This window comes from Rana temporaria, chromosome 6, assembly GCF_905171775.1.
Source record: "Rana temporaria chromosome 6, aRanTem1.1, whole genome shotgun sequence".
NCBI lineage: Eukaryota > Metazoa > Chordata > Amphibia > Anura > Ranidae > Rana > Rana temporaria.
The window spans coordinates 86,519,351-86,546,627 of record NC_053494.1 but is presented as its reverse complement, the minus strand read 5'-3'; the positions used below and the strand labels follow the sequence as shown (position 1 = coordinate 86,546,627).

The 27,277-nt window shown below is 44.8% G+C and overlaps 1 protein-coding gene across 2 annotated transcripts in view; it reads right to left on the bottom strand.

Annotated features, from left to right (window-relative positions):
* Window positions 1-27,277, bottom strand: part of USP7 (ubiquitin specific peptidase 7) — a 507,717-nt gene that overhangs the window by 394,824 nt on the left and 85,616 nt on the right. For both annotated transcript variants that reach the window (XM_040356967.1, XM_040356966.1), the window contains exon 3: window positions 8,864-9,062. In XM_040356967.1, the coding sequence (XP_040212901.1) occupies window positions 8,864-9,062 (199 nt within the window). The remainder of the gene's footprint in view (window positions 1-8,863; window positions 9,063-27,277) is intronic.

The window sequence follows — 27,277 nt, the reverse complement described above, 5'->3', positions numbered from 1 at the left end:
CCTATTTTCTCTCATCGTCCATGGACAGACACAGCTCCTTAAATCTTGACAAGTGGGATGGCCCCAAGCAGTGTCAAAAATGAGGGGTGGGAAATATCAGTAAAACCAATTTTAACTTCACCCCAAAACAAGCAGAGCTCCTCAACGGAGGAGGTGCAACTTTAAACAGCTGTTTAAAGTTGCACCTCCTCCGTTGAGGAGCAAAAACTAGCGGCTGAAAAACATCATAAGATGCACTCACAGCAGCCATGTAAATTCTGGAAAAAGCGTGAACGGACGAGCAAGTCGCCGCCTCGCACACCTGTGAGACCGACGCATGATGTTGGAAAAAAAAACAGGAAGCACCAATTGCCTTGGTTAAAGTGCCGTGACCGGAAAGGGGGGGCCCGCCCCTTAGGAGCATAGGCCTGTATGACGGCCTGCCTGATCCACCAAAAAATGGTGGTCGACGAGACCGCCAGGCCCTTTTGTGGACCAGACACCTACACAAAAGAGTCAGAAGCTCCGAAACGGAGCCGTAGTAGGCTGGTATACCCGCAAAGCGCAAACCACGCCTAAAGTATGAAAGGCCGAAACCTCCTTCGGAAGAAGAGAAGGTCGCAGGCACACCATCACCTAATCCTTATGGAGGATCAAGCATGGCGGCTTGCAAGACAAGACCGCCAACTGAGAAACCCCTCTAACAGAGGTAAAGGCCACTAAAGGGGCCACCTTCTGACAGTGTCAAGAGAAAATCTGAGGTTTCCAAAGGAAGGTTCCTGAAGAACCGAGAGCACCAGAGTCAAAACTCATGGGGGAAGAAATGGGCCAAGGGGGGAAAGTATATGACAAACCCCCTGCACACAAAAAAGGGGACCCACCAGGGAACGGGCCGCAAAAAGGCCACTGAAAGAACACAGCCAAGGCTGAAATCTGCCCCTAAACGGTGCTTTAAGCAATTTTTAGATCCACTCCAAGCTTTTTTTTAAAAAAAAACGGGAGCCTGGACACAGAGTACGTCCGTGGACGCCACTCCATCCCTTTGCACCAAGAGAGGTGCGACGGTAGATCCTCCGGAAGAAGAAGACTACGGTGCCCTCAGCATTGTTGAGATGACCGAGTCAGACAGACCCCGGTCACCTAAAGTCTGGCTTCCAATAACCATGTTGAGCAAGTCAGTGACTGTACAACAGGAGGAAGTATGGGACCTCGAGACAGAGTAACCTCCTGCCCTGGCAAACGCCAGGGTACCTCCACTACCAGGCACCCGATATCGGCGTACCAAGGACGCCAAGGTCAATCTGGAGCGATTAGAATCATCAGGATCTCCTCAGCCTCCACTCTGTGGAGCGGCCGAGGAAGCAACTACCATGGAGGGACGGCAAAAAGTCGCCGATACAGACCCCACAGGGCCACCAGCGTGACTGACGTGTCTGTACCAGATCACTAGACCTGGCCACTAACTTTGAGACCCTTGCGGCGGAGACGAGCGGCCAGTAGATCCATGCCCTGTGAGGCTCACCTCCTGCAAGGGAGCCGAAACACCCCAAGCACAAAGACCAGTCGCCCTGGTCCAGCATTTGGCAACTCCAGTAGTCCGCCTGCCAGTATACAGTGGCGTTGTCCGGCTGAAACCAGATCGGTCGACCACGAGGAGAAACATAGCCTGATCGCCTAAAATAGGACAATGAACAGACAGCACCTGGTATTCCCAGGCGGTCTCCCACCCAGGCACTAGCCAGGCCCGACCCTGGGTAGCTACCGAGACCAGACACATCCAGGGAGGTGCGGCCGTAGGTCCACGCAAGTCCAGCGACACAGGGTCGACTGGACACCCCAGTTTTGTGAACCCCCCCGGTTCACAACCCGTGAGCTGGCATTCGTCGTAAACACCGACCACTGGAAGGAAGAAACAACTTCCCGGTCCGAAGAGTCGGGGATCTCTGTCACCAACCCAGAGAGACTGACTAGGTGGCGCACCGGAATCTAATGATTTCAGAGACGAGATGTTTACCACCTGGACAGTATTTCCCCTAGAAAACCAGGAGGAGGCTACCCACAGGGCCCGAATCAGCAGGCGCCCGGAGAGAAGACCGATTGCGTGATGCCAATACCTTCACCGCAGACTGAAGTCTGCAATTTCTCCAGGGGAAGAAGGACCTTTGCCACCGAGGAGTCCGGATCAACACTAGATACTCCAACGCTGAGTCGGAACCTAGCATGCCCAGGATTTGAACCCTGGGTCGCACACATGGAGGGCAGGCTTGCTGCCACTGAGCTACACCTTCTGGCCTAAACGTTTAACACCCACCCGAATCTTCGGAGGGTCTGAATGGGAATAACCCATCCACTAGGTCGGAGACAGAAGCTGCTCGCAGAAGAAAGTCGTCCAAGTAGCCAATGAGGCAAAGCCTCGCTGTCCCAACAAAGTTAGGAAAAGTGTGAGCTCCTAGCTGAAAACCCATGGTGCCGACGCCAGATCAAAAGGGAGGGCCACAGGCTGACAGCGACCCTCTCACATCACGAAGCACAGAAAAAAACACTGACATGCGCAAAACGGGACATGCATGTATGCGTCCCTGATGACCGAGGACGTCAGAGCATCCCCCGGATGGAGCGCAGCTACCACCGAACAAATGGATTCCATGCGGAACTACCCGACGTTCACAAAAGGTATTTAGAGCCTGAGGCCCATAGAAACCCCCAAAACTCTCGTCCTGCAGGAAAGGTAAAATTGCCCCGCAGCTTGGCAAATCCCACACTGCCCAAGGCAGACCGAGGGGCCGAGATAGGAGGAAACCCCATCTAGTACTCTGAAGAGACCACCTTGCAGACCCACTGGTCGGAAAGCAGGGAGGTTTCACCGAATTGTGAACCTGCAAGCCGCCCCGCCCACCTAGAGACAGGGAGGGAAGGCTACATACATTGGCAGGATTTGGGTGCCGGCGTGATCGGCTTACGCACCCAGGGACGGATTAGTCCCCCAGCTGGGCCTTTGATGGCCTGGGAGGGTTGCCCCTAAATAATAAACACACATAGTGTATATGTATATTATGTAGGTGTATGCACACATGCCTTTGGAGGAAACCGGAGTAGCCGGAGGAAACCCACGCAGACACAGGGAGCGTGCAAGCTCCAGGCAGATTAGCGTATGTGTCTAGATTCGAACCAATGACTCTCTTGCTGCCAAGTAATGGAGTTAGGCACTACACAACCGTGTGCATAAAACCATTCTGAAACAGAAGCCCTGGATAACAAGGGCGCAGCATACAATGAAGCATCAGACACCTATATGAGGCCCTGGACCAGCTGGTCCGCCAGCCTAATAACCTCAGGAGAGAGTCGGTGCTCCTCCACTGTCTGGTGCAAAATGCTCATTCCATGAGTTGTATACAGCACTAGGGGTCAGGACTACTTCAAGATGGGGTCGCGCTCAGAACGCGGCCACAGGAAAATGGCCGGCGCAATGTAAGCTGCGCCATAGCGCGGCTACGACAAAAAAGCCGCCAATGGGAGTTTTCAATGTAATTGAAAAACCTCCCAAAAAATGGCGCCAGCGCCGACAGACTCCGAGTAGTGGCCACAATAGGCCGCAAGCCAGACCCCAGCATGGTAAACATGGAACGGGTCAGTACTTCTGATAGAAGATCCGTCAGATCCATATAAGCGGGGGTTCCCGCCCGGCGGTGAGGGACTACAAAAGCCCTCAGCGGCTTTTCTCATTCCGCATCTCAGAAATTATCAAAGAAGGGCACAGAAGGAAACCAAACCTACACAGCGGTCTGATTTGTGTGATCCAAAAAAGACCGAGCCCTCGGCGGAAACCCAGCTGCGCTATGCAGCTTAGGAGAGTCACTTGCAGCAGTAAAAAGCGCACCTATAAATGCCTTATTCTGCATTTTTTTTTTACACTAGGTACCTGGTCCATGGCTTCATAACAGAGCATTCCCCAGGGGGGAAGGGGGCACTCTTACCGCCCGCAGTCCACCCCCCACCCTGGCACAAATGTGTCCAGGACCAACAATAAAACTCTGTGGGTATTCCAGGTGCCAACACCTGCTGCATGTGGGGGAAGGACCCAGATAATGACTCCAAACATTAATAAATATTTACATAGTGTGTATTATATTATGCACACCTGTCCTTACAAATAGACAAAAGCTCCCAGAGCCCTATTCAGGGCCTCTCACCCACTTGCTGCACCGACCAGGGGTAACCAGGGGACTCCCTCAGGAGGAGACTGCACAGCGCTGCCTGTGAGAGGAAAATAACCGTGAGGTAACTGTTGCAGGGAACCGTGTTTAAACAGGAAAAGCCTCCTAGGATATTTTATTTAAGGATAAGACACAGATACAGCATAAAAAGCAAAACCTTTACAGGTGTCACCAATCAGTCAGCGTCTAACTACTCGCTTAAGTATAATCATAAACATCTGTGCTCATCACAGGGCTTTTTACCTCACAGGAAAGCCCAATACAAAAAAGAAAACACACAGGGCAGATAACAGTCCCCTCAGGAAGGCCCCCTCCCCCCTGACAGTGGCAATGTTAGCAATGCAGCAAGGGAAAAAAGGAGCAGGGAAGGGAGGGCCCGAACCCCAGGAATGCCCAGCCGTACCAACCTCGGAGCAAAGCTCACCGGCCCCCCCAGGAGTCATGGGGTATGGCGTGGCAGACCCAGCCTCTTTGCCAAGGTGTGTCCACGCTTGCTGGTCGGACTGAGTAGACTACAAGGATCTATAATATCCAGCCAGTCTCAGCCGACAGTTGAAAGAAGATTATTCAAGAAAAAGCAAAATAAAATTTCTCCCTGGGCGGGGCTGTTCAACTCTGTTAATGTAACATGTATTTAACTATTTAACATGTTTCTGCTAGTCCTCTCCTGTAAACAGGGAACAGAACCCACTTGTCAAGATTTAAGGAGCCGTTTCCGTCCATGGACGATAAGAAAAATATCTTTTTAAGGACCAGCTGGATGCAGTGCACCAGGAGTTGAAACCTTTCCAAACTTTGGAATGAATTTTTCTGGTAACACTTTCTGCTAGATAGGGAGGGTAGCAACCAATTTAACCGAAAACCCCTTCTTCCTTAGGAGCTGCTCATCAGAAGCCAAGCTGTGAGATTTAGCTTTGCTACTTCCTGATGAAGTAATGAATCTTGTATCAGCAGGTCTTACCTCAACAGAAGGTGCCAATGCAGTTTGAATTGCACCCAATGAGGATTACCGTCATATGCTCCTTCTGGATTTTCCTTATGACATGAGGGATAAGCTGAAAAGGGGGAAAGGGAAAGCAGGAAATTGCAGCTATGCGCCAGAGCATCTAACCCCAGAGATAGCTCGGTTCTGCTCAGGGAGAAGAGAGACACGTGCATTTTCCCGATTCACAAAAAGATCTACTTTTGGCCACCCCCGTTTCTTGACGATCATATGGAAGATTTCCTGGTTCAATCGCTGCCTCGTACATCTGGTTTCTGCTGAGGAAGCCCGCTACCCTGTTTAGAGTCCCTTGTAGATGAACCGCAGACAAGGATTAAATATGGAGCTCTGCCCATCTTAGAATACTTCCTGTTAGGCACTGAAAAGCTCTGCTTGAGATTTACTGTTCTACCCATCGATTTAGCATCTTGAGATTTGGGATGAGACAAAAACACTTTCCTGAGGGTTTCTGAATGAGGAACACGTGCGAGTAGAACCCTTGAAGGGACTGGAACAATGACTCTCTGGGATCTCAGTTCCTGGATTAGGGACTTTGTGGCGAGAGCCTTGGCTGGATCCCGTGGGGCATTAGTCAAGAATCTTTTTGGAGGTTCTTCCGAGAATTCGATCATATACCCCTGGGAGAGTATGTTTAGAATAAATTGGTTTGGTGCAATGCCTCGGTCATGTGTGCCCCGGATGACGGGGCATGTCGTGGCCAACCCAGCGTGTAGCTAAGGCCTGCTCACGCTCGATGGCCGGGCTACAGGTTCTATATTATCCAGCCTGTCATCCAGCCCGGCTGTTAAAGGAATTGCTGATTCCCGGAATTAAAAACCGCAGCTGCGCCAAACCGGAACTTTAAAAAGGCACCAGGTGACCCTGCTCTATCTCCCACTGCGGCTGGAAACGTTGATGCGCGCCTGACCCGGAAGTGCTGCCCCTTCCTAAGCACTGCACAGGACCTGAGCTCTTCTCAGCCACCAGAATAGCTTCAAGCCTTCATCGCCGTTGCCCCGGCACAAAATGGATTTTCAGGCAAGAACCTCTGGTCTCCCAGGACATACCTGAGAGATCCTGGCTCCCATCACAGGTGTTCCTACCGACTGGAGGAAATAAAAAAAAAAACTGAAGAAAGCTGCGTGAAGTCCTCCTGTTAAAGCTTTGGATGATGGGGCGATTCCTTTTGGAGGAGCCATAATATCTTGGGTGCTGTCCTGAAACAAACATTAACCACTTGCCCACCGGGTTAATTCTGGCACTTCTCTCCATGTGAAAATCACTATTTTTTTGCTAGAAAATTAATCAGAACCCCCAAACATTATATATTTTTTTTTAGCAGACATCCTAGGGAATAAAATGGCAGTCATTGCAATACTTTTTGTCACACCGTATTTGCGCAGCGGTCTTACAAGCGCACTTTTTTTGGATAAAAATCATTTTTTTGAATTAAAAAATAAGACAACAATACATTTTGCCCAATTTTTTTATATATTGTGAAAGATAATGTTACGCCGAGTAAAATGATACCAATCATGTCACGCTTAAAAATTGCGCCCGATCGTGGCATGGCGTCAAACTTTTACCCTTAAAAATCTCGATAGGCGACGTTTAAAAAATTCTACAGGTTGCATTTTTTAAGTTGCAGAGTAGGTCTAGGGCTAGAATTATTGCTCTCACTCTAACGATCGCGGCGCTACTCGCGCATGCGTTTGCTTCTGCGCGCGAGCTCGTCGGGATGGGGCGCTTTAAAAAAAATTTTGGGGGTTTTCTTATTTTTATTTAGTTTTATAATTTTTTAACACTGAAATAAAAAAATAAAAAAAATTGATCACTTTTATTCCTATTACAAGGAATGTAAACATCCCTTGTAATAGAAAAAAGCATGACAGGTCCTCTTAAATATGAGATCTGGGGTCAAAAAGACCTCAGATCTCATAATTAGACTTAAATGCAAAAAAAAAAAAAAAAAAAGGAATTTTTTCAAATGACAAAAAAAAAAATGTTTCTTTAAGAGGCTGGGCGGGACTGACGTTTTGACGTCACTTCCGCCCAGCAGAGCTATGAGGACGGGTGAAGGAGATTTCTCCTTCAGTCCCGTCCCCGCTCAGCTGCCGGACACATCCGATCCCCTCCGCCGCTACCGACGGCTCCGGTAAGCGGCGGAGGGCGCGGGAGAGCGGCGGGAGGGGGGGCCCTCTCCCGCCACCGATAACGGCGATCTTGCGGCGAATCCGCCGCGGAGACCGCCGTTATCGTGTACACCACCGCCCCCTGAAAAGATGAATATTTCGGTTGTGGCAGCAGCTGCTGCCGTTATCGAGATATTCAACTTTAAAAACAGGATGTCTTTTTGACATGGGGCGGTGGTCAAGTGGTTAATATAGATATTAGATAGATATCTATATCTATCTCACACTTATTTTCCCCTTTGTCATTCCATACATGTGTGCATTTATGGGTAGGTGACCACACCGCCTAAATGGCAGCATGTTTACAAGTACATTGCCAACACTGAAGGTATTGTGCACCAGCTCATTCAAATACCATGCATGTGCAGTGACGTTTACTTTTGTATCCACAATGGCCGAGTCAGGGAGGAAGATATCAAACACTGTGCATGCGTGGTCTTTAAACGAGTGTCTGATCCTTAGTTGGATAGTAATGTGCTTGGAGTGTTGTGGAAAAAGTCCCCAAAATGTCCCTTGAACCACTTGCCGACCAGCCACAGTCATACTGCAGCAGGTCGGCAAGACCCCGCAAACTGTCATAGCTATACGTCGGTCCCATTAAGCGGGGTAGCAGTTGCGTGCGCCCGCTACATTACGGGGGTGCCGATGCTCGTGACCGGTGGCCGCGATGACCGCTGCCCGTGAGCGATCGCGGGCACGAGAGGCAGAACAGGGACGTGTGTGGGTAAACACACAAATCACTTCTGTGAGGAGAGACAGATTGAGAGTTCCTAATAGCTGTGAGCCACAATCTCTCATTTCCTCTAGTCAGTCTCTCCCCCCCCAGTGGGAACACACTTAACATTTTGATCGTCCCTTAGTGTTACCCCTTGCCTGCCAGTGTCATTTGCACAGTAATCAGTGCATTTTTATAGCACTCATCGCTGTATAAATGACAATGGTCCCAAAAGAGCATTAAAAATGCAGCCATTGCATCTAAGAATTGGAATCTGCAATATAATAAAAGGTTTCCTTTTGGGGTAAATACCGCTTTAAACGGCTTATTTTGTCTAAGGTGGGGTTACAATAAACTTGCCTTATTCTTCGACATCTTAGACTTCATCCTCTCGGTTTCACTTTATCTTTACCTCAAGGACGCAAACAATTAAGCATCAGCAGTCCTATATTTTGTGAAAGGATACCGAGGGCCCACCCACATCCCTGAAGAATCAGAGAAATGTAACCTGCCCTAGACGAACATTTAACCCTTGTATTCCAGGGGTTAACAATACAAGGCAGATTTTTAGAGATACCCTGAATTCAGCCAGTACCAATTAGGATCTGGATGAATAGTCAGGTAAAAGACTGACATCCAAAAAGTTATAAAACATGCACAGTAGAAAGGAAGAAGTTTTCTGCAGCATCCCATACAATATACAGTAACATTCGTCTCCCCTTACAACTATACAAGCAGGAATAGCGCATTAAGTGAAAGTTGTCAATTAAAATGTACATACGTTGAGTCAGATTCTGCATTGCACTGAAGAAAAAATCCCACACTTTTTTGATGTGGTCTGTCAGGGTAGAATCGTGGCATCACCATTATTTTCCATGGGAGATTCCGGACAAAGCAAGGAGGACTCAGCACAGATTCACTAAGGCGACTAAAACGTTCCACTGAGAATTGAAACGTTGCTTCTGATCGCCAACTGGTATCTGAAAACAGTAACATTACAAGAAGTAAACAACCCACAGATTGTATTTTGATATCTTTTTTTCAGATTTTTAGCACAAACTTACAGTGCAGGAAGCCAACTACTTATAAGGGCAACAGACATCTTTCAGGCAAGTAAATATACAATTCTAAAACAACCTGATACTTGTTATTTTGGCTCAAAGTATTGTGCTTTTGAATAAATTAAAAAATTTCATATATGGAGGTAGCACATAATGAATTAAGATAAAGAAGGCAAAAAAAAAGTTGATTCCCCAATATCAAAAGTGTGTATATTCTAGATTCTTCCAGCGCTTGTTTACAATTTGTGCTAACCTTCCTCAGTGGACCTCAATTTTCATCAAGGTCAAACACATGTGTAAATAAGACCACCAGAAAACCGCCACCACACTCGAGGCATCTCTACGTCCTCTTATGATCTCCCTCTCCAAAGTAGGTACATGCAAAATAAGCACATCTGTATATAGGGAGAAAAGCATCAAAATTAAACAAACGCACATTATATTATGCCATATAAGCTGCCTAAAACAGATCTCTCATCAATATACTGCTACAGGGTGTCCTAACCCTCTTTATAGCGGATCTCCACTCTAAAGTGAAGTCGCGCTGATCGGCACCCTCCCCCCCTCCGGTGTCACATTTGACACCTTTCAGGGGGAGGGGGGTGCAGATACCTGTCTACAGACAGGTATCTGCACCCACTTCCGGCCCTACGATACGGGCAAAAGACGGGTTTTTTTCCTTGCTTCCTGTCCGTCCCCCGTTGTATGCTGGGAACACTCGGCTCCCAGCACACAGCGGGAGCCAATCGGCGGGCGCAGCGCGACTCGCGCATGCGCCGTAGGGAACCGGGCAGTGAAGCCGGAGCGCTTCACTTCCTGGTTCCCTCACCGTGGATGGAGGGGGGAGCAGCAGTGTGACGAGCGATCGGCTCGTCATCTGCTGCGATCGGCGCTGGACTCCAGGACAGGTAAGTGTCCTTATATTAAAAGTCAGCAGCTGCAGTATTTGTAGCTGCTGGCTTTTAATATATTTTTTTAGTGGCACATCCGCTTTAAATTGAACCCCAATAAAATTGTCAAGGTCATACAGACTTGCGCAATTTATTCTAAAATCTGTCAGTGCTTCATTACACTGTAAGCAATGTATGTGCTCACCTCCCTCAGTGAAGGGAGTACATGCAAAAAGTGCTAGTGCGCTCTGTATTTAGGGAGATGGGTAACCAAATATAATGAACTATATTATACTCACATTGCAGAGAGAGATCATAAGAGGATGACGAGAAGTCACATTGAGTGTGATGTAGGTTCTCTGGTGGTCTTGCATACACATGCGTTTATAACGAAGCACTGGAAGATACTGGAATAAAATACATAAAGCTCCTTGCAGACGGGGCAGACTCCACTATGCAGAGTGGACACGGACACACCCAGCTCGTCTATGGGGCGGTTGGATGGAAAGGGACTGCCTGTATTTCCATTCGACTCATCTGATCCACCAGGAGAAAGGGGGAACCGATACCCATCCATCTGTTTTTGGGGGCCTAAATCAGATGCCAGCAGGTGTCAGTGGACACATCTGCCATTCCATAGAGAGCTATGGATGGGCAGATCACGTGCACATGAAAAACAGACAGGCGTACCTGATCAGCCAGTCAGTGTGAAAGGAGCCCAAGCCTGTATGACCTTGATATTTTTATTGGGGTGCACTTGAGGTGAGCAGATAGGACACCCTGCACCAGTATATTGATAAGAGATCGGTTTTAGATTGCTTATATGGAATATAATGAAAATTTGGACAATTATCTCTCTATATGTAGAAAGCACTAGATATAGGTTTATTATCCTGCATGCACCCACTTATGAGGCACTATAAAAAAAAAAAAAATTTTTGCCCCTGTACAATTCGTAAAGCCTCATCTGGAATATGCAGTCCAGTTTTGGGCAACGTTTAACAAAAAGGATATGGGGGAACTGGAGAAAGTGCAGAGAAGGGCAACCAAACTGATAAGAGGCGTGGAGGAGCTCAGCTATGAGGAAAGATTAGAGGAACTGAATCTATTTCCTCTTTAGAAGAGATTGAGGGGGGATATGATCAACATGTACAAATACATAAGGGGTCCATATAGTGAACTTGGTGTTGAGTTAAGGTCATCACAGAAGACAAGGGGGCACACTTTACGTCTAGAGGAAAAGAGATTTCATCTCCAAATACAGACAGGTGTAAGCTGTGAAAATGTAGAATAGACTCCCTCAAGATGGTCTTATTATCTCAGTAGCTTTTTTTAATAATGTACTGGATAGCGATCTACCTCTAGTAAGAGTGGCTTCTATACAGTATCTAGGGGCAAAGGTTTCCCCATTCTAGTCAGGACTACAGTCTCTTGAACCTATTTGCTGTAATTAAACAAAATACCCAAGTTTGTCACTGGGTGTTATGGGTAGAATCCACTTGATGAAAAAAGTCCTACTACCTAAAGTGTTATATATCTGCTTGCACTCCCCTGTACAGAGAGGGGAAAAAAGTATTTGATCCCCTGCTGACTTTGTACGTTTACCCACTGACAAAATAAGTGGTCCCATTTTAATAGTAGGTTTATTTTAACAGCGAGAAAGAACAAAAATATCCAGAAAAAGCGCATTTAAAAAAATAAACGCAAGATTAATTTGCATTTTTATTTTTTATAATTTTCATATTCACATTATAATTTTCACATTTTTATACCATCTCATTTTGCCATTCTAAATATCATCTTCTGTACTCTTATCGCCTATTCAGTTCTTTATTTCAATGTGAATTGTCTTTACCTCCAATTTCTTCCTTATTCCCCCCCCCCCCCCTTGTTGCCTCCCCACCTAGTGTTACCTCCGTCACCTAGTGTTAACACCTTCCACGCCAGTAACATTTATACAGTAATCCAGAGCCATTTTTAGCTCTGATCGTTTGGGTTCAGTATCGCATGACTGCACAATTGTCAGTTAAAGAGATTTAGTGACATATCGCAAAAAAATGGCCTGGTCATCAAGGGGGCAAATCCTTCCTGTTTTTAAGTGGTTAAAGGGAGTGCTCCTAATCTCAGCTTGTTACCTGTATAAAAGACACCTGTTCACAGAAGCAGATTCCAGTCTCTCTACCATGGCCAAGACCTAAGAGCTGTCCAAGAATGCCAGGGACAAGATTGTAGACCAGCACAAGGATGGAATAGGCAACAAGACCATCGGCAAGCAGCTCGGTGAGAGGGTGACAGTTGGTGTGATTATTCGCAAATGGAAGCAACACAATATTATGTTAATCTCCCTCAGTCTGGGGCTTCATGCAAGATCTCACTTGGTGGAGTTTCAGCGATCATGAGAACAGTGAGGTATTGGACCAGAACTACACGGGAGAATCTTGTCAATGATCTCAAGGCAGTTGGGACCATAGTCACCAAGAAAACGAATTGGTAACACTACCCTGTGAAGGACAAACCAGGGTGGATTTGATTTAAATCACTAGTAAAAAGGCTTGATTTAAATGATAATTTTTAAAAGAGCAACTCATCTGTCCTGCAGCGGCTCCTCTGACCCGCTGTTGACTCACCAACAGTCCTATTCACTTTAATGGGACGGCTGGTGAAGTGGCAGTGACACAATGTGAGGGACGTGGCTGCAGCAGGTGAGTGGATGCCGTTAACAGACGCTGCTATGATGGATCTGAAATGACAGGTGTTCTTTAAATGTAAGGACTCATTTTCTTGCTGGTAGTTGGAATCTAAAATATTTGCAAAAAAAAAATGGTTTCCTATTTAGAATAAGCGGTCAGGTTAGTAAAACAGCAATAGCCGAACCGATTCAATCATAGTTTGCCGTGTACATAACAAGAGTATGAAGGGAATATTCCTAAACTTTGTTTTAATCTCATTGTTACTGTGAAATTGTGTGAATGCATCAATGCGGTGCATGTTCTCAGCTTGCAGAGCTTTGATTCATTGAATGAGTTAACCGAAAAGGCAAATATTGCAGAATATACAGTCTCCTGCTACATAACCAAGCTCCATTTCATGCTGAATAAACTAAATTTTTCTTAAAGGAGTTGTAAAGGTAAAAGTTTTTTTACCTTAATGCATGCTATGCATTAAGGTAAAAAAACATCTGACAGCACCGCCCCCCCCCCCCCCCCCAGCCCCCGTTTTACTTACCTCACCGTTCGAAAGTCCCGGGCGCGTGCTTGTCATCCTGCTCGGTTCCCAGCCTGGCCGTTGATTGGCTAGGCTGGGTGGATTGATAGCAGCGCAGCCATTGGCTGGCGCTGCTGTCAATCACAGCGGATGGCGCGCCGGGGGGCGGGGCCGAGTGATACAGTGGGCGGCTATGGCCGCTGCTGTATCACGGGAGCGCGCTCGCAAAAGCTTTCCACCATGCGAGGGAGCTCGCATGAACGTGGAAAGCTTTTGCGAGGAGGAGCCGAGACAGCCGCCGAGGGACCCCAGAAGACACGGATCCGGGTCACTCTCTGCAAAACGATCTGCACAGTGGAGGTAAGTATAACATGTATGTTATTTAAAAAAAAAAAAAAAATTGTACCTTTAGTGTTCCTTTAAATGGAAAACTATATCTGTAGATTTTTACTCCAAAAGCATTTTATTAAAATAAATTTGATAAACCCCCCCCCCCCCCCCCTCCAAAAAAAACCCCAATAAAAAAATAAAAATAAAACACGCATCGATTTTTATCCACCCTGCCTGAAACCCTGCAGTGTCCGCAAGGACCCCCTGCTCAAGAAGTCACGTGTACAGGCTGGTCAGACATTAGCTAATGAATATCTAAATGATTCAAAGGCGAACTGGGTGAAAGTGTTGCGGTCTGGGAGGAGAACTGCTGCCTATGACCCCAAGAACACCATCCCCACTGTCAAACAGAGGTGGAAAAATATTATGCTTTGAGGGGGTTCTGCTAAGGGGACAGGACATCACCAGATCAAAGGGACGATGGACAAGACCATGTACCATCAAATCTTAGGCGAGAACCTCCTTCCCTCAGACAGGGCATTGAAAATGGGTCATGGATGTGTGGGTGTAGGTATAGGTATATGAGTGTGCATATTTATGGATGTATTCATATACATATGTGTATGTGTTTATATGAGAGAGGGAGAGGGGAAAGGTAAAGGGGGGAGGGAAAAAAAATGAAAATAAAAAAAAGGAAGAAAAAAAACACAGGGGAAGAAAGAATGGTTCTTTAATGCGGGTATTCAGTGGTATATAGGTTACATGCAGCTCTTTAAATAGACAAGAGGAAAGTATTGTTAAATGTCTGGTGCCTTTCAGATATGATAGATTTACACTGTTGTTAATTTGATCGCATTAACCGTGATCCGTATATTATTACATGAAATGTTATAGTTTTCGATTAGAGCGTATTCCGCCGTTGTTTAATTTGCCTGTTCGCTCTAAGGGTTGGTTGGGGTTGAGGCAGATGCATTATGCCTCCGATCACTCCAGGACGGTGGATTTTTCACTGTCGGGGGCTGGTCTAGTAGCCCGGGTTTTGGGCTACATTAGTTTCCTGAATAACGGAGGTGGGATGGACTTTTCTCCCTCCCACTTTCGTTGGTCTAGTTTAATTCACTTCACGAAATGTTATTTCTTACTCTCTTTTCTTCCTTCTCTCTTTCTCTATTCTAACTTATTTTTCTTGATTGCCAGATTGCTCATACCAAGTCGATTTTGTCATGCCTTGGGTCCAGGTCCAGTATATAGCTCTCGCTCGTCTCTCCCAAGCCTCTCTCCATTTTGGGTAAGTGATATGATCATCTCATCTTTTTTTTCCCACAATGGCTACACCAAATAACTCACCTCCTATCACTTTGAGAATATCCTCACATAATGTTCAGGGACTGAACTCACCTGTTAAGAGAAGGAAGGTATTGCAATCTTACCACTCCCAGCAAATATCGGTAGTCCTTTTGCAGGAGACCCATTTTCCAACAAGTTACGCTCCCTCCTTTATTCATACTCAATTTCCCCAATTTTTTTTAGCGAACGCTGAGGACAAGACTAGAGGGGTGGCAATCCTTTTTGCAAAGACATGCAAATTCAATTCTCTTTTGATACATAGGGACCCAGATGGCAGATTTCTCCTGGTCAAGGGAGAGTTGAATGATCAATTGTTCTCCTTCATCTGATACTATGCCCCTAATAGAGGTCAGACGAAATTTTTTCAGGCCATGTTTGCCACTCTGGAACCTCTCCTAGAGGGGACAATAGTGTGTGGAGGTGACTCCAATATAGCTTTTGACCAAAGTTTAGATAAATCTAAACCCTTAGCAACACGACTGACACGCCCAGTTAGAGCCAGCTCTCACATAGCAAAACTAATATCAACAAAATCTGGTAGACATTTGGAGGGAACTTAATCCAACTAAAAGGGATTATACCCATTTTTCAAACCCACATAAATCGTATTCCAGGATTGATCATATACTCATTTCCACTAGACATATCCCCTCAGTTACTAAAGCTACCATAAAAGACACGCCTCTCTCAGATCACTCCATGGTTGTTTGCTCTATACAAACACAACTTTTGGATCCCCACAAATCTCATTGGAAATTAAATGAATCCCTCCTTAACGATCCTTCCGTAGTTTGGAAATTAACAAGGCCTTAAAAGAATACTTTATATTAAATAATGTTGATGGAATCTCGGCTGAGATGCTTTGGGCGGCTCACAAAGCTACCATCCGCGGTAAAATAATTCAGATAGCCTCTAAACGAAAAAAGGAAAAAAAGGCGGAGGTAGCTAAATTGGAAAAGGATTTTAGGTCCTTATGTAGAAAGCATAAAAAAGACCAGACAAAGGTTCAGGTCGCACAGCTTGACGCTGCTAGATTAGCTTTGAATTTATCACTCACAGTTAGTGCTGAAAAGTCCTTAAACTGGAGCAATGCAAGATTCTATTTACACAAGGATAAAATGAACACATTTTTAGCCAATCAGCTCTCTCCGAGATTCCGCACATTTGCACTCCCTACAATTAGAACACGAGATGGGACCACGACCCTTAACCCTAAGCGCATTTTACAAGAATTCCAGACTATCTATTCTACCCTCTACCAGAAGACTGGTACAGCCAAACAATTAGATATTAAGTCCTTTTTGGATCATCTACCTATTCCGAATTTACATGAGAACCATGTCGATTTGATGGAGGCCCCAATTTCAGTGGAAGAAACCATGGGGGTGATCAAAAACCTACAGGGTCGATCTGCTCCCGGACCGGATGGCCTCTCGGCCCCATATTATAAAACTTTTGCAGAAACCTTAGTTCCTCATCTCACTAAATTTTTCAATTCAATGCGAGGGGGTGAGGCCCTGCATTCTCACCTGAATGAGGCTTTTATTTCAGTTATACCCAAACCAGACAAAGATCTCGAACAAGTAGAAAACTATAGGCCCATTTCTTTAATCAACAATGATTTGAAAATAATGACCAAAATTCTTGCTAATAGGTTAAATTCTTTTATTCACCTTTATATTCATAAAGATCAGGTCGGCTTCATCCCAGGGACACAGGGTCCAGACCAGGTGAGGCGAGCAGTGGACATTATATCATTGCTCCAGTCGGGATGGGATGGGGGTCCTCCTCAGGAGGGGCTCCTCCTGTCATTGGACCTTCAGAAGGCCTTCGACTCCTTGTCTTGGCAGTATCTATTTGAGGTGCTGCGGAGTTGGGGTTTTGGAGAGAATTTTCGAGGGCTTCTGAGGTCCTTGTATTCTGAGCCCAGGGCAAGGGTTAAATTGCAGGGATATTTTTCTGATCCCATTATTATTGCCAGAGGTACGAGACAGGGCTGCCCCCTGTCCCCCTTGGTCTTTGCCATAGCAATTGAAACATTAGCTATCGCTATCCGATCTGAGCCGGATATAAAAGGGGTATCTTGTGGACCCCAAGTTCACAAATGCGCATTATTTGCAGATAATCTCCTCCTTTTTATCTCATCCCCGACTACGTCTCTACCCAATTTATGTAACTTACTCGAGTCTTTTCGGGAATATTTCAGGGCTACGCGTCAATATGAATAAATCTCAGGCACTTAATATATCCACTCGAACCTCCATAGTCGAACGTCTGCAACCTCGATTTGATTTCAAATGGGCCGAATTATCTATACGTTACTTAGGAATAAACCTAACTCCCAAAATTGAACAACTGTACCAGGCAAACTTTCCCCCTATGTTTCGCAAACTTGAATTAGACCTTCAGACATGGGCTCGACATAAAATTTCATGGTTAGGTAAAATTAACTCAATTAAGATGACTTTTACCCAGGCTGCTCTACCTATTCAGATCCCTTCCGATACCTATTAAAAAAGATCAACTGAAATCATTCCAAGGCAAAATTCTTAAATTCATTTGGGCGGGTAAGGGATATAGACTGGCCCAAAATGTCCTTTATGGGCCCAAAACACAGGGGGGGTCTCGGGCTTCCGAACTTATTCAGATATTATCAAGCGGCTAGGTTAGCCCAACTATCCTCTCTTTTCAAAAAGCGAAAAACCTGATTGGATTGATATCGAGAGTTTGGCCGTCCCTAATCTTCCACTGGAAAGTCTATTATGGTTATCACAAAAATCAAGGCCAGCTATGTCTCCTGCGTTATCCCAATCATTTAAGTTGTGGGATGATCTGAGACGTCTTCCCTCTCTGATATCGGAGGCTAGTCCCTTAACACATTTTCCATAATCCCCAGTTTACGCCAGGAATGGACGCCAAAGCATTCCAATGGTGGTTAGACAAAGGAATCTATAGGATAGGGGATTTCCTTTTAACCACTGGCCCGCTCTCTATGGAGCATTGCATAAGAAATTGGGATCTACCGGAATCTGAGAAATTGCGGTACTCTCAAATTTTTCACTTTGTAAAGTTATTTTGGAGGGATAAACCCTCTCCCCCAGTCTTTACTAGATTTGAGCGTTGGTGCTACCAAATGGATGAGTGCAAGGGAGGAATTTCCATAATATATGCATCACTATCAGAAGTTTCTTCCAAATTTTCATACATGGAGGCTTGGGAGAGAGATCTGCAGGAGACCTGGAGCCTGGACGAATGGCATAAGGTAGGAACGAGAGCTTATAAAGCATTACTTAACGTATCTTTGATAGAGTCCAATCTGAAGGTACTGATGAGATGGTATCTAGTTCCTAGTAGGCTGGCGTCTATGTTCCCAACAGCTTCTCCGCTATGTTTTCGTGATTGTCAAGCCCAGGGCACCATGCTGCATATTTGGTGGGATTGTCCTAAAATCAGAGGGTTTTGGAATAAGATCTTTAATCTCATCAGAAAAGTTACAGGTGTTCCAGTGGAAAAGAACCCACAAGTAGCACTACTTGGGACAAGGATCCCTCAAGCCTCTAAACACATGCAAAAATTGATAACCTTTATGCTTTTAGGCGCAAAAACCACTCTGGCAGGGGCTTGGAAACAACCGAGAGTCTCCATTATGGCAGCCAAAAAGAAGATTTCTTGGGTAATGACTCAGGAGAAAATGGTTAGTTCCATTCTAAACACATCTCAGCTATTTGAGGCTATATGGGAGCCTTGTGCCAAATATGTGGGGGTTTCCCTACTTCCGGGTACCACGACGACACCCACAAACTTATGATATTTCAGCTGGCAATCACCTTATTTCTATCTTTCTTCCTTTTCCTATTCTGCTCTTTTCCTCTGATTCTCTTATCTTCAGTGCTTCTTTTTGTTTCTCGGTTCACCTCTCAGGTTTGCTATCAATCAATATTACTATGAAGAATTACATAGGATAAAGGGATTCTGCAATGATGTTCATTGTTTTGCTTGAGAATCCGTACTAGGTATGCTGTATCAGTAGGGATTTCCCGGGTTTTACTGAGTCTATGGGGTCCACCGCTAATACCTTCACTCATGGACACCTGCACGGCTCTGGAACTTTGTTTTTTCCGGAGATGCTTGGCCAGTCCTGTTCAGTACGTGGCTCCAATAGCACTTGAGGCTTATGTTTTCTTTTTTTTTTTTTTTTTCTTCTTCCTTTTTCCGGCACAGTGTGTCCCCATCAGGGGTGTCAGAAACAAGACTTATCGGTTAAGTGATTAGCTCAATGCTATGATTTTATTTTTCCTACCATTACAGAATGGTTCACTCAGGGTTGGATAGGATAACTTATTTAATGATGAGTGAGAGTCAAGGTATTATTGCTATTTTTTTTTTTTTTTTATATTATTTATATTTATTTATTTTTGGTTAACCAATGCCTCTATTTATCCTATGCTATGTTATCTATTCCAAATGAATTGTATGTATTTCTTCTTGCTCCAGATTGTTCCGGAGAAACTAAATTGTACAATGATGATCTTTAATAAACTTCTTTGAAAATCAAAACAAAAAAAAAAATTAAATAAAAAGAAACACACCCTGTGAGTCATTGTGGTTAAGCTAATTCACGGAGCAGCCTGTTGTGTAAGCAACATCAGCTAGTTCTTAACTAAAGTCAGCAGTTTAAATCATGATAAGAAAGTACTGAGTTTGTATAACTTTTAGAAACATATGCATTTAAACACAACCCCTCCCTTCTTTCTTCTGCATATAAGCCACTGTTGTACTGAATAAATACCAGAGATCTTAAGAACACAAAAAAAAAAAAAAAGAAAATGGGTCATGGATGGGTATTTCAGCACGACAATGAGTAGCTCAAGAAGAAGCACATTAAGGTCCTGGATTGGCCTAGCCAGTCTCTCAACCTTAATCCTATAGAACATATGTGAAGGGAGCTGAAGGTTTTCGAGTTATCAACCATCAGCCTTGAAACCTTAATGACTTGCAAAAAGATCTGCAAAGAGATGTGTGCAAACCTGGTGGCCAACAAGAAACGTCTGACCTCCGATTGTCAAGCATTTTGACAAGTAATAAGTCATGTTTTGCAAAGGGGTCAAATGCTTTTTCACTTATTCAATTGCAAATCAATTTATACAATTTTTGAAATGCATTTTTCTGTATATTGTCATTCTCTCTCACACTGTTAAATTTAAAATGAAACTGACAATTTCTGTGCCAATGTGCAAACATACAAAATCAGCAGGGGGTCAAATACTCTCACTCTCTATCTCCACTCCACTGTATTTTTAAGACGATTCAATTTTGAATACCTTTGTTTGGGGATCCAGCAAACAAAACACCATGCCTTACCCCTTAAAGAGGAAGGAAACCCTCTTTCTGGAAAAAAAAAACCTGCAAGAGAAAGGCATAATGAGCTAGTATGCACATCATACTAGCTCATTATGAATGACTTATTTGAGATCAAAGCCCCCCAAACACTCCTTGTTCCCCTCCGCCGCCACGTTGCCTACAAGTCCCTTCCGTGTATCGGCGCTCCGGCGTTGCGACTGGTCGGAGCGGCGATGACGTCACTCCTGCACATGCTTGCGGTTGCAGCATTATCCCATTGATAAAACCGGCACGCTCAGTGCGCCTGCGTCGTTGGTGCAGTCCTTTCTGCAAATATCTCCTTAACCGTGTAGGTTAAGGATATTTCTTGCACCTACAGGCAAGCCTTAATCTAGACTTAACAGTAGGCAACGCTGTATCCTGGCCTAGGGCAGCACAGAAAGAGTCCCCACCGGCTTGTGCTACACTGTTAGTGTAGAGCCAGTCTTATGGGGCGGACTGAGCTGAGAGGCAAATTAGTCTAGCGCCCCCATAAAGCGGCTACACTGCTTCAGATATGCGGGAGGCCGGCATTCCGCAACTGTGGGCGGGTAGTGCTTCCAATTTTGACTGTCCTAGCATCCTGGACCACAAACCTCCTTCGCTGTGCTATTTTTTTCTGCTGCACCATTGGCATGGTTATATCTTCTTAGTCCTCTCCATAAAATCAGAAATAAATTTGTGCTTAAAGTAGAACTATAGGCAACACCCCCCCCCCCCATTTTGGATAGAGTAAGTGGGGGTTATAGCCTCTGTAAATTTTTTACCATCCATGTCCCATTGCAAAGATTTTCCTTCACTTCCTGCCCCATAGCCAAACAGGAAGTGAGAGGAAATCTATGCAAATTAAGGGAATCCATTGCCTGACCCCCCCCCCCCCCACAGGCACTTTAAAACTAATGTCCCCACGCAAAGATATCTGGGTGGGTCTTAAACAAAAATGATTGTGGCCTTGACAGGAAGGGGCGGGTCATATTTAAATAAGGGGGTGCATGAGTTTAGTCAGGCCTAGGGCAGCACAAAACCTAAATACACTACTGCCTGTAGGTGCAAGTGGTCAGAGAGGGTTTACAGACACTTTAAAAATCCTGTCACCCTGGGGAACAACTCTACCAGACTTTATATTATGGCCCAATTATCCCACTTTTATCACCTTGACAAAACAGACCAGGCAAGATACCAAACATTGGTATGCTACCAACATCTGCACCCTGCGCATACACCAATATTCAGGAGGAGCTTTTGATCTTACAGCTAACCCAATAGAGCAGCCTCTTCCACCAACACATTTGAGAATTAGCACTTGGGAGGCTTGGCAAACCTCTATTTCACACCCACACCCCCCTTGTGGTTTAACCACTCCCTACTAGGGATGAGCTTTATGTTTGAGTCAAACATGAGTGACTCGAACATTGGCTGTTCGCCCAAAAGCGAAACAATTTCGGGTGTTCGCAGCGAAATTCGAAAAGCCGCACAACACCCTTTAAAAGTCTGGGAGAAATCAAAAGTGCTCATTTTCAAAGGTTAACATGCAAGTTATTGTCATAAAAAGTGTTTGGAGACCTGGGTCCTGCCCCCAGGGGACATGTATCAATGCAAAAAAAAATTATATATATATATATATATATATATATATATATATATATATATATATATATATATATATATATATATATATATATATATATATATATATATATTTTTTTTTGTTTTTAAACGACCATTTTTTCGGAAGCAGTGATTTTAATAATGCTTAACGTGAAATAATAAAAGTGAAATATTCCTTTAAATTTTGTATCTGGGAGGGGGGGTGTCTATAGTATGCCTGTAAAGTAGTGCATGTTTCCCGTGCTTGGAAAAGTCCCTGCACAAAATGACATTTCTAAAAAGGAAAAAAGTCATTTAAAAACTACTCGTGGCTAGAATGAATTGTCGAGTCCTGGCAACAAAGATAAAAGTCATAGAAAAAAAAAAAAAACACGTGCCCCCCCCTCTTAGTTTATTACCAGGACCTTTGGGTCTGGTATGAATATTGAGAACCCCGAACCAAAATAAAAAAAACGTGGGGATCCCCCCCAAATTCCATATCAGGCCCTTCAGGTGTGGATATTAAGGGGAACCCTGCGCCATTTTCCGAGCACACAACCTGGCAGGCCGCAGGAAAAACGGAGCGACGAACACACTCCGCCCAACCCCCCCCCCCCCCAAACCGTACCAGGCCACATGCCGTCAACCCTTGCCCGGTGGTTGTGGGGGTCTGCAGGAGGGGGCTTAACGGAATCTGAAAGCCCCCTTTAACAAACAAAAGGGCCCATGTTGAGGGCATGTGGCCTGGTAGGGTTAAGGAGGGGGCCGCTCTCTCGTCGTCATCCCCCCCTCCTGCGGCCTGCCAGATTGCATGCTCGGAGAAGGGTCTGGTATGGATGTTTGGGGGGAACCCCATGCCATTTTTTTTAAATGGCACAGGGTTACCCTTAATATCTATACCAGACCTGAAGGGCCTGATATGGAATTTGGAGGGACCCGCACGCATTTTTTTTTTTGGTTCGGGGTTCCAAAAGGGCCTGGTAATGGTCTAAGGGGGGAACCCATGCTGGGTTTTTTTTCAATGACTTCTCTGTATTGCCGGGACCTGACAATTCATTATAGCCGCGATCAGTTTTAAATTACTTTTTTTCTTTAGAAATTTTTTTATTTTTTCACTTTAAGCATTATTAAAATCACTGCCCCTGAAAAAAAACTCCATTTTAAAACTTTTTTTTTTGCATCGATACATGTCCCCTGGGGCAGGACCCGGGTCCCCAAACACTTCATGACAATAACTGCAAATTAGCCTTTAAAATTAGCACTTGATTTTTCATGTTCTTGTCCCCATAGACTTTAACGGTGGTCAAACACATTTTTTTGCATGTTCTGCTGCAAACCGAATATGGGGGGGAGGGGGGTGTTCGGCTCATCCTTACGCTCTACCAGAGCTCCTCCAGATCCCTGGCCCTGTCATATGGGCAACACACTGAGTCATACCTAGACCAGTTGCTCTCTGGCAACAGGCTCAAGATCTTGTCTGCGTTCTCCCTTTGAAATGTGTTGTTGTTCCCAGACTTCTATCCACCCCTACCATCACTGCCATGGAGAGATATGCTTGGACCAAACCAAAAACGTATCGCGACACTCTACAACAGTGGTCATCAACCCTGTCCTCAGGGCCTACTAACAAGCCAGGTTTGCAAGATAACTTAAATACATCACAGGTGATCGCATTTGCTGCTCAGTGATTGCAGTATTCTAGTCTGCATCTCCCCAAGGTATTACATAACACCTGGTCTGTTAGTGGGCCCCGAGGACAGGATTGATGACCACTGCTCTACACCACACTACTGAACCATTATACTGGCATATCATGTCATAACTAAGAGGGAATACGACTTGGGAAACATTAAGGACTTGGAATGGGAGGAAATATTGGATAATTACAGGCAGGCGTCCCCCAAATTATCAGACTGATTGACAACTGTACATAATGCACAAGGAATATTTAACCCCAGAATGGTTATCCAGATATAAAAAGTGACACAAGTGATAAAAAAAGTGACAAATAATTCAGAATGTCCCCGGTGCGATGCACAGGCAGGTACATTGCAGGTTGTGTCCTATGGCACAAAGTCACCGGGAACAAATTATTTGATTTCTAAATGATCCAATGGGATCTCCCCCTTCACTAGACCCTAGTGCAGTGGTTCTTAACCTGGGGGGTTAAATTACGATTTGCCGGGGGTCACCAAACCCCCGGGCTGTTCCTGAAGCGCGCACCACTCTCCCAGCCTTTTCACGACCGCCCACTGAAGTTTAAAGCAGGGTCAGGGTCAGGTTGCAAAGTATATTCCCATGGGCAAGAAGTTTAAAAGGCTAAAAATAAAATCTTATGTGGCTCACAGTCAAAGTAAAAAAAAGCTATAAACAATAACAAAGGAGCTTTTAAAAAATATTAAAAAAAGGAACACTAGTGTTGTTTAAATGTTATGAAGAATATAACAGGATATGTAAAAAGGAAATCTAGGATGCAAAAATTTTAAATGTACAGGATTGCAAAAGATGGCAGGACAAACCCCAAAAAATTCTTCAAATACATTAATAGTAAAAAAAAGGTCAGATCTGAGCATGTAGGCCCTTTACAAAATAATCTAGAGTGGGTGACTGGGGACAAAGAGAAGGCCAATTTATTAAATGCTTTCTTCAGCTCTGTGTATACAATGGAACATGGGGGAGCTCAAGTCCATAATGGGGGTGGTAGTGACACCCAAATCCACAATGGCGCAAAAGTGATCTACATTTAAAAAGGGAACAAAGTCTTTACGAAGTAACTATAGACCTGTTTAACTTCTATAGCTGGGAAGATACTGGAGAGATTAATAAACAGACCACATAGAGGTGTTCTTGCTGGGAAAAAACTATTTAAGCAACAGACAGCATGTTTTCATGAAAGAGAGAAGTTGTCAGACAAACCTGATTTCCTTTTATGAAGAGGTAAGTAAAACCTTGGACAGAGGCGTGGCAGTGGTATACTTGGATTTTGCAAAAGCGTTAGATACAGTTCCCCCACACACGGCTCATGTGTAAGGTAAGGTCTACAGGATTGGATATATCAGTTTGTAAATGGATAGAAAACTGGCTAAGGGCCCTTTCACACGTGCGGACCGTATGTCCGCATTTTCATACGTCCGTTGCGGATGAAAACAGGACATACATGGGTCCCTATGTGATTACGGGTGTCAGCGGATGACCATCCGCTTACACCCGTAATCGTCCGCCTCCGCAAAGATCCGCATTTGCGGACGGAAGAAAATCCATTTTTTCTTCCGTCTGCCAGGTCGGGGGGGGGGGGGGGAGCGGAGGAAAGACAGGGCGGTCCCTACACAGTGTGCAGGGACCGCCCTGTCAGCTGCTAGCTCAGCGGAGATTTTACGGAGGATCCCCGCTGAGCTTTTGCGGACACACTGAGCGGATCATTACTGATCGCCGATGTGAAAGGGCCCTAAAAGACAGAATACAGAGAGTAGTGGTTAAGGATTCATACTCTGAATGGTCGAAGGTCATCAGTGGTGTACCCCAAGGTTCAGTGTTGAGACCCTTACTTTTTAATATCTTTATAAATGATATTGGGTCTGAGATCAAAAGTAACATTTCTGTCTTTGAGGACACCAAGCTATGCAGTGGAATAACCTCCTTACAGGATGTCTCCAATTTACAAGCCGACCTCAATGCTCTGTCTAATTGGGCGACTATGTGGCAGATGAGGTTTAATGTTGATAAATGTAAAGTTATGCACTTTGGGGCTAAGAATAGTCATGCACCATACATGCTAGGGGGGGGGGGGGGGGGGGAGTACAACTGGAGGGATCCGTAGTGGAGAAGGATCTGGGGGTTTTGGTAGATCATGAGCTCAATAATGAGAAAAAGTCCTTTGTATTAAGAGGTATGGATTCCAGAGAGATACAATTTTGCCCCTGTACAAATCTTTAGTTGAAAACAAAGGGAGGAATGGGATGTTGACGGTGCTTAATAAAGTAAATTCTAGGTAATGAAATGTTATAGTAATTTATTAAAAAAATATATATCAAAATTTTTTGATTTCATACAATACACGATTTTAAAAACCATTGTATCAAAAATCGGATGTTTTTTGGGGTGCTGGAATTCCCCAAAGTTGAGCAACTGGTCGATTTGAGATGTTACTTGACCCAATATATTTCGCCGTTGTCGACTTCTTCAGGGGTTCTGAAAGCGACCAGAATTATGTAACCAGCTCTGAGCAAGATAGAAAACAGCAAGTAAGGATTTTTTACATAATACAATCACTTTATGTATTTAAACAACATAAATACACATAATACTTCTTTGAAGAGGCTGTACGCTGACCTGACATCCCGGATAAAAGTGAAGACTGACACCGATCCTGGGTGACCCCAAGGCCCCGAGAACAGCTCAACCCACAAGGGCTTGAGACACACCTCACCGCGGTACCCGTGCTGCGTAAGGGCAGATGCCTGACCATAGGGAGGGAATTAGGGGACCAAGCTAAAGGGAACATATAGCACCTGAGTATCAAGTTCCAAACAGGTAAAAAAGTTAATAAATTACTAAAGAAAAAAGAGAAAAAGAAAATTGCACTTACTGCATAAGGCAAAGCTCTGACGCACAACGCAGCCAAAGAGCCTTGTCTTATTTAGTCACTGAAAGGAGGAGATATGCCCGGTCACACACTCTTAAAAAAAAAAAAAAATAGAATTTATTTATAGAAAATATATAAATAAAAAGAAAAGAGAATTTTTTTTTACTATTTTATACATTGTATTTAGGTATGAAAATAAATCACACCAATCACCACTAGGGGTTGATCTTTACAGCAGATAATAAAGACAGGAAGTGTACATAGAAAAAGCATAGAGCAGCCAGAGTGTAAAATGTCCATAAAGAGAGTAATGCTAGACCAATTAAAGGATCAAGCAGGACGGGCCCCCATATAGTGAGGCGTGGTAGTGGCAGTTTACCTGGATGTGCAGGTCGTGGGAGCTGTGCCTCTGTTCAGTGCAGCAGACATGATGGGAAGCGCTGGCTCCTTATATACCCCCCCCCCGCCCGAGCGTCTGACGTCATCGGGCGGGCACATGCGCCAGAGGCCAAAAAAACCGCCTAGCCTACAACACCCAGAATCCCCAGGCGTCATCATATCGTGACGCGGATGGTGGGCGGGGATCAGTCATCCACAATGGAATCAGGACGGACATGCGTGCCAGGAATCCCCGGAGACAATAAAAAGAGGGGGATTCCCATGCACACGGGGCTAGTAGGGACCAGCGGCAATTGGGCAGATGGAAGAACAGCGAAAATGCGCCAATGCAAAAGGTGCAAAAAAACAAAACAAGCATAAATCTGCGCTGTGTGAAAAAGCTGCCACAAACAATCTAGTGAAACAAGAAAGTGATA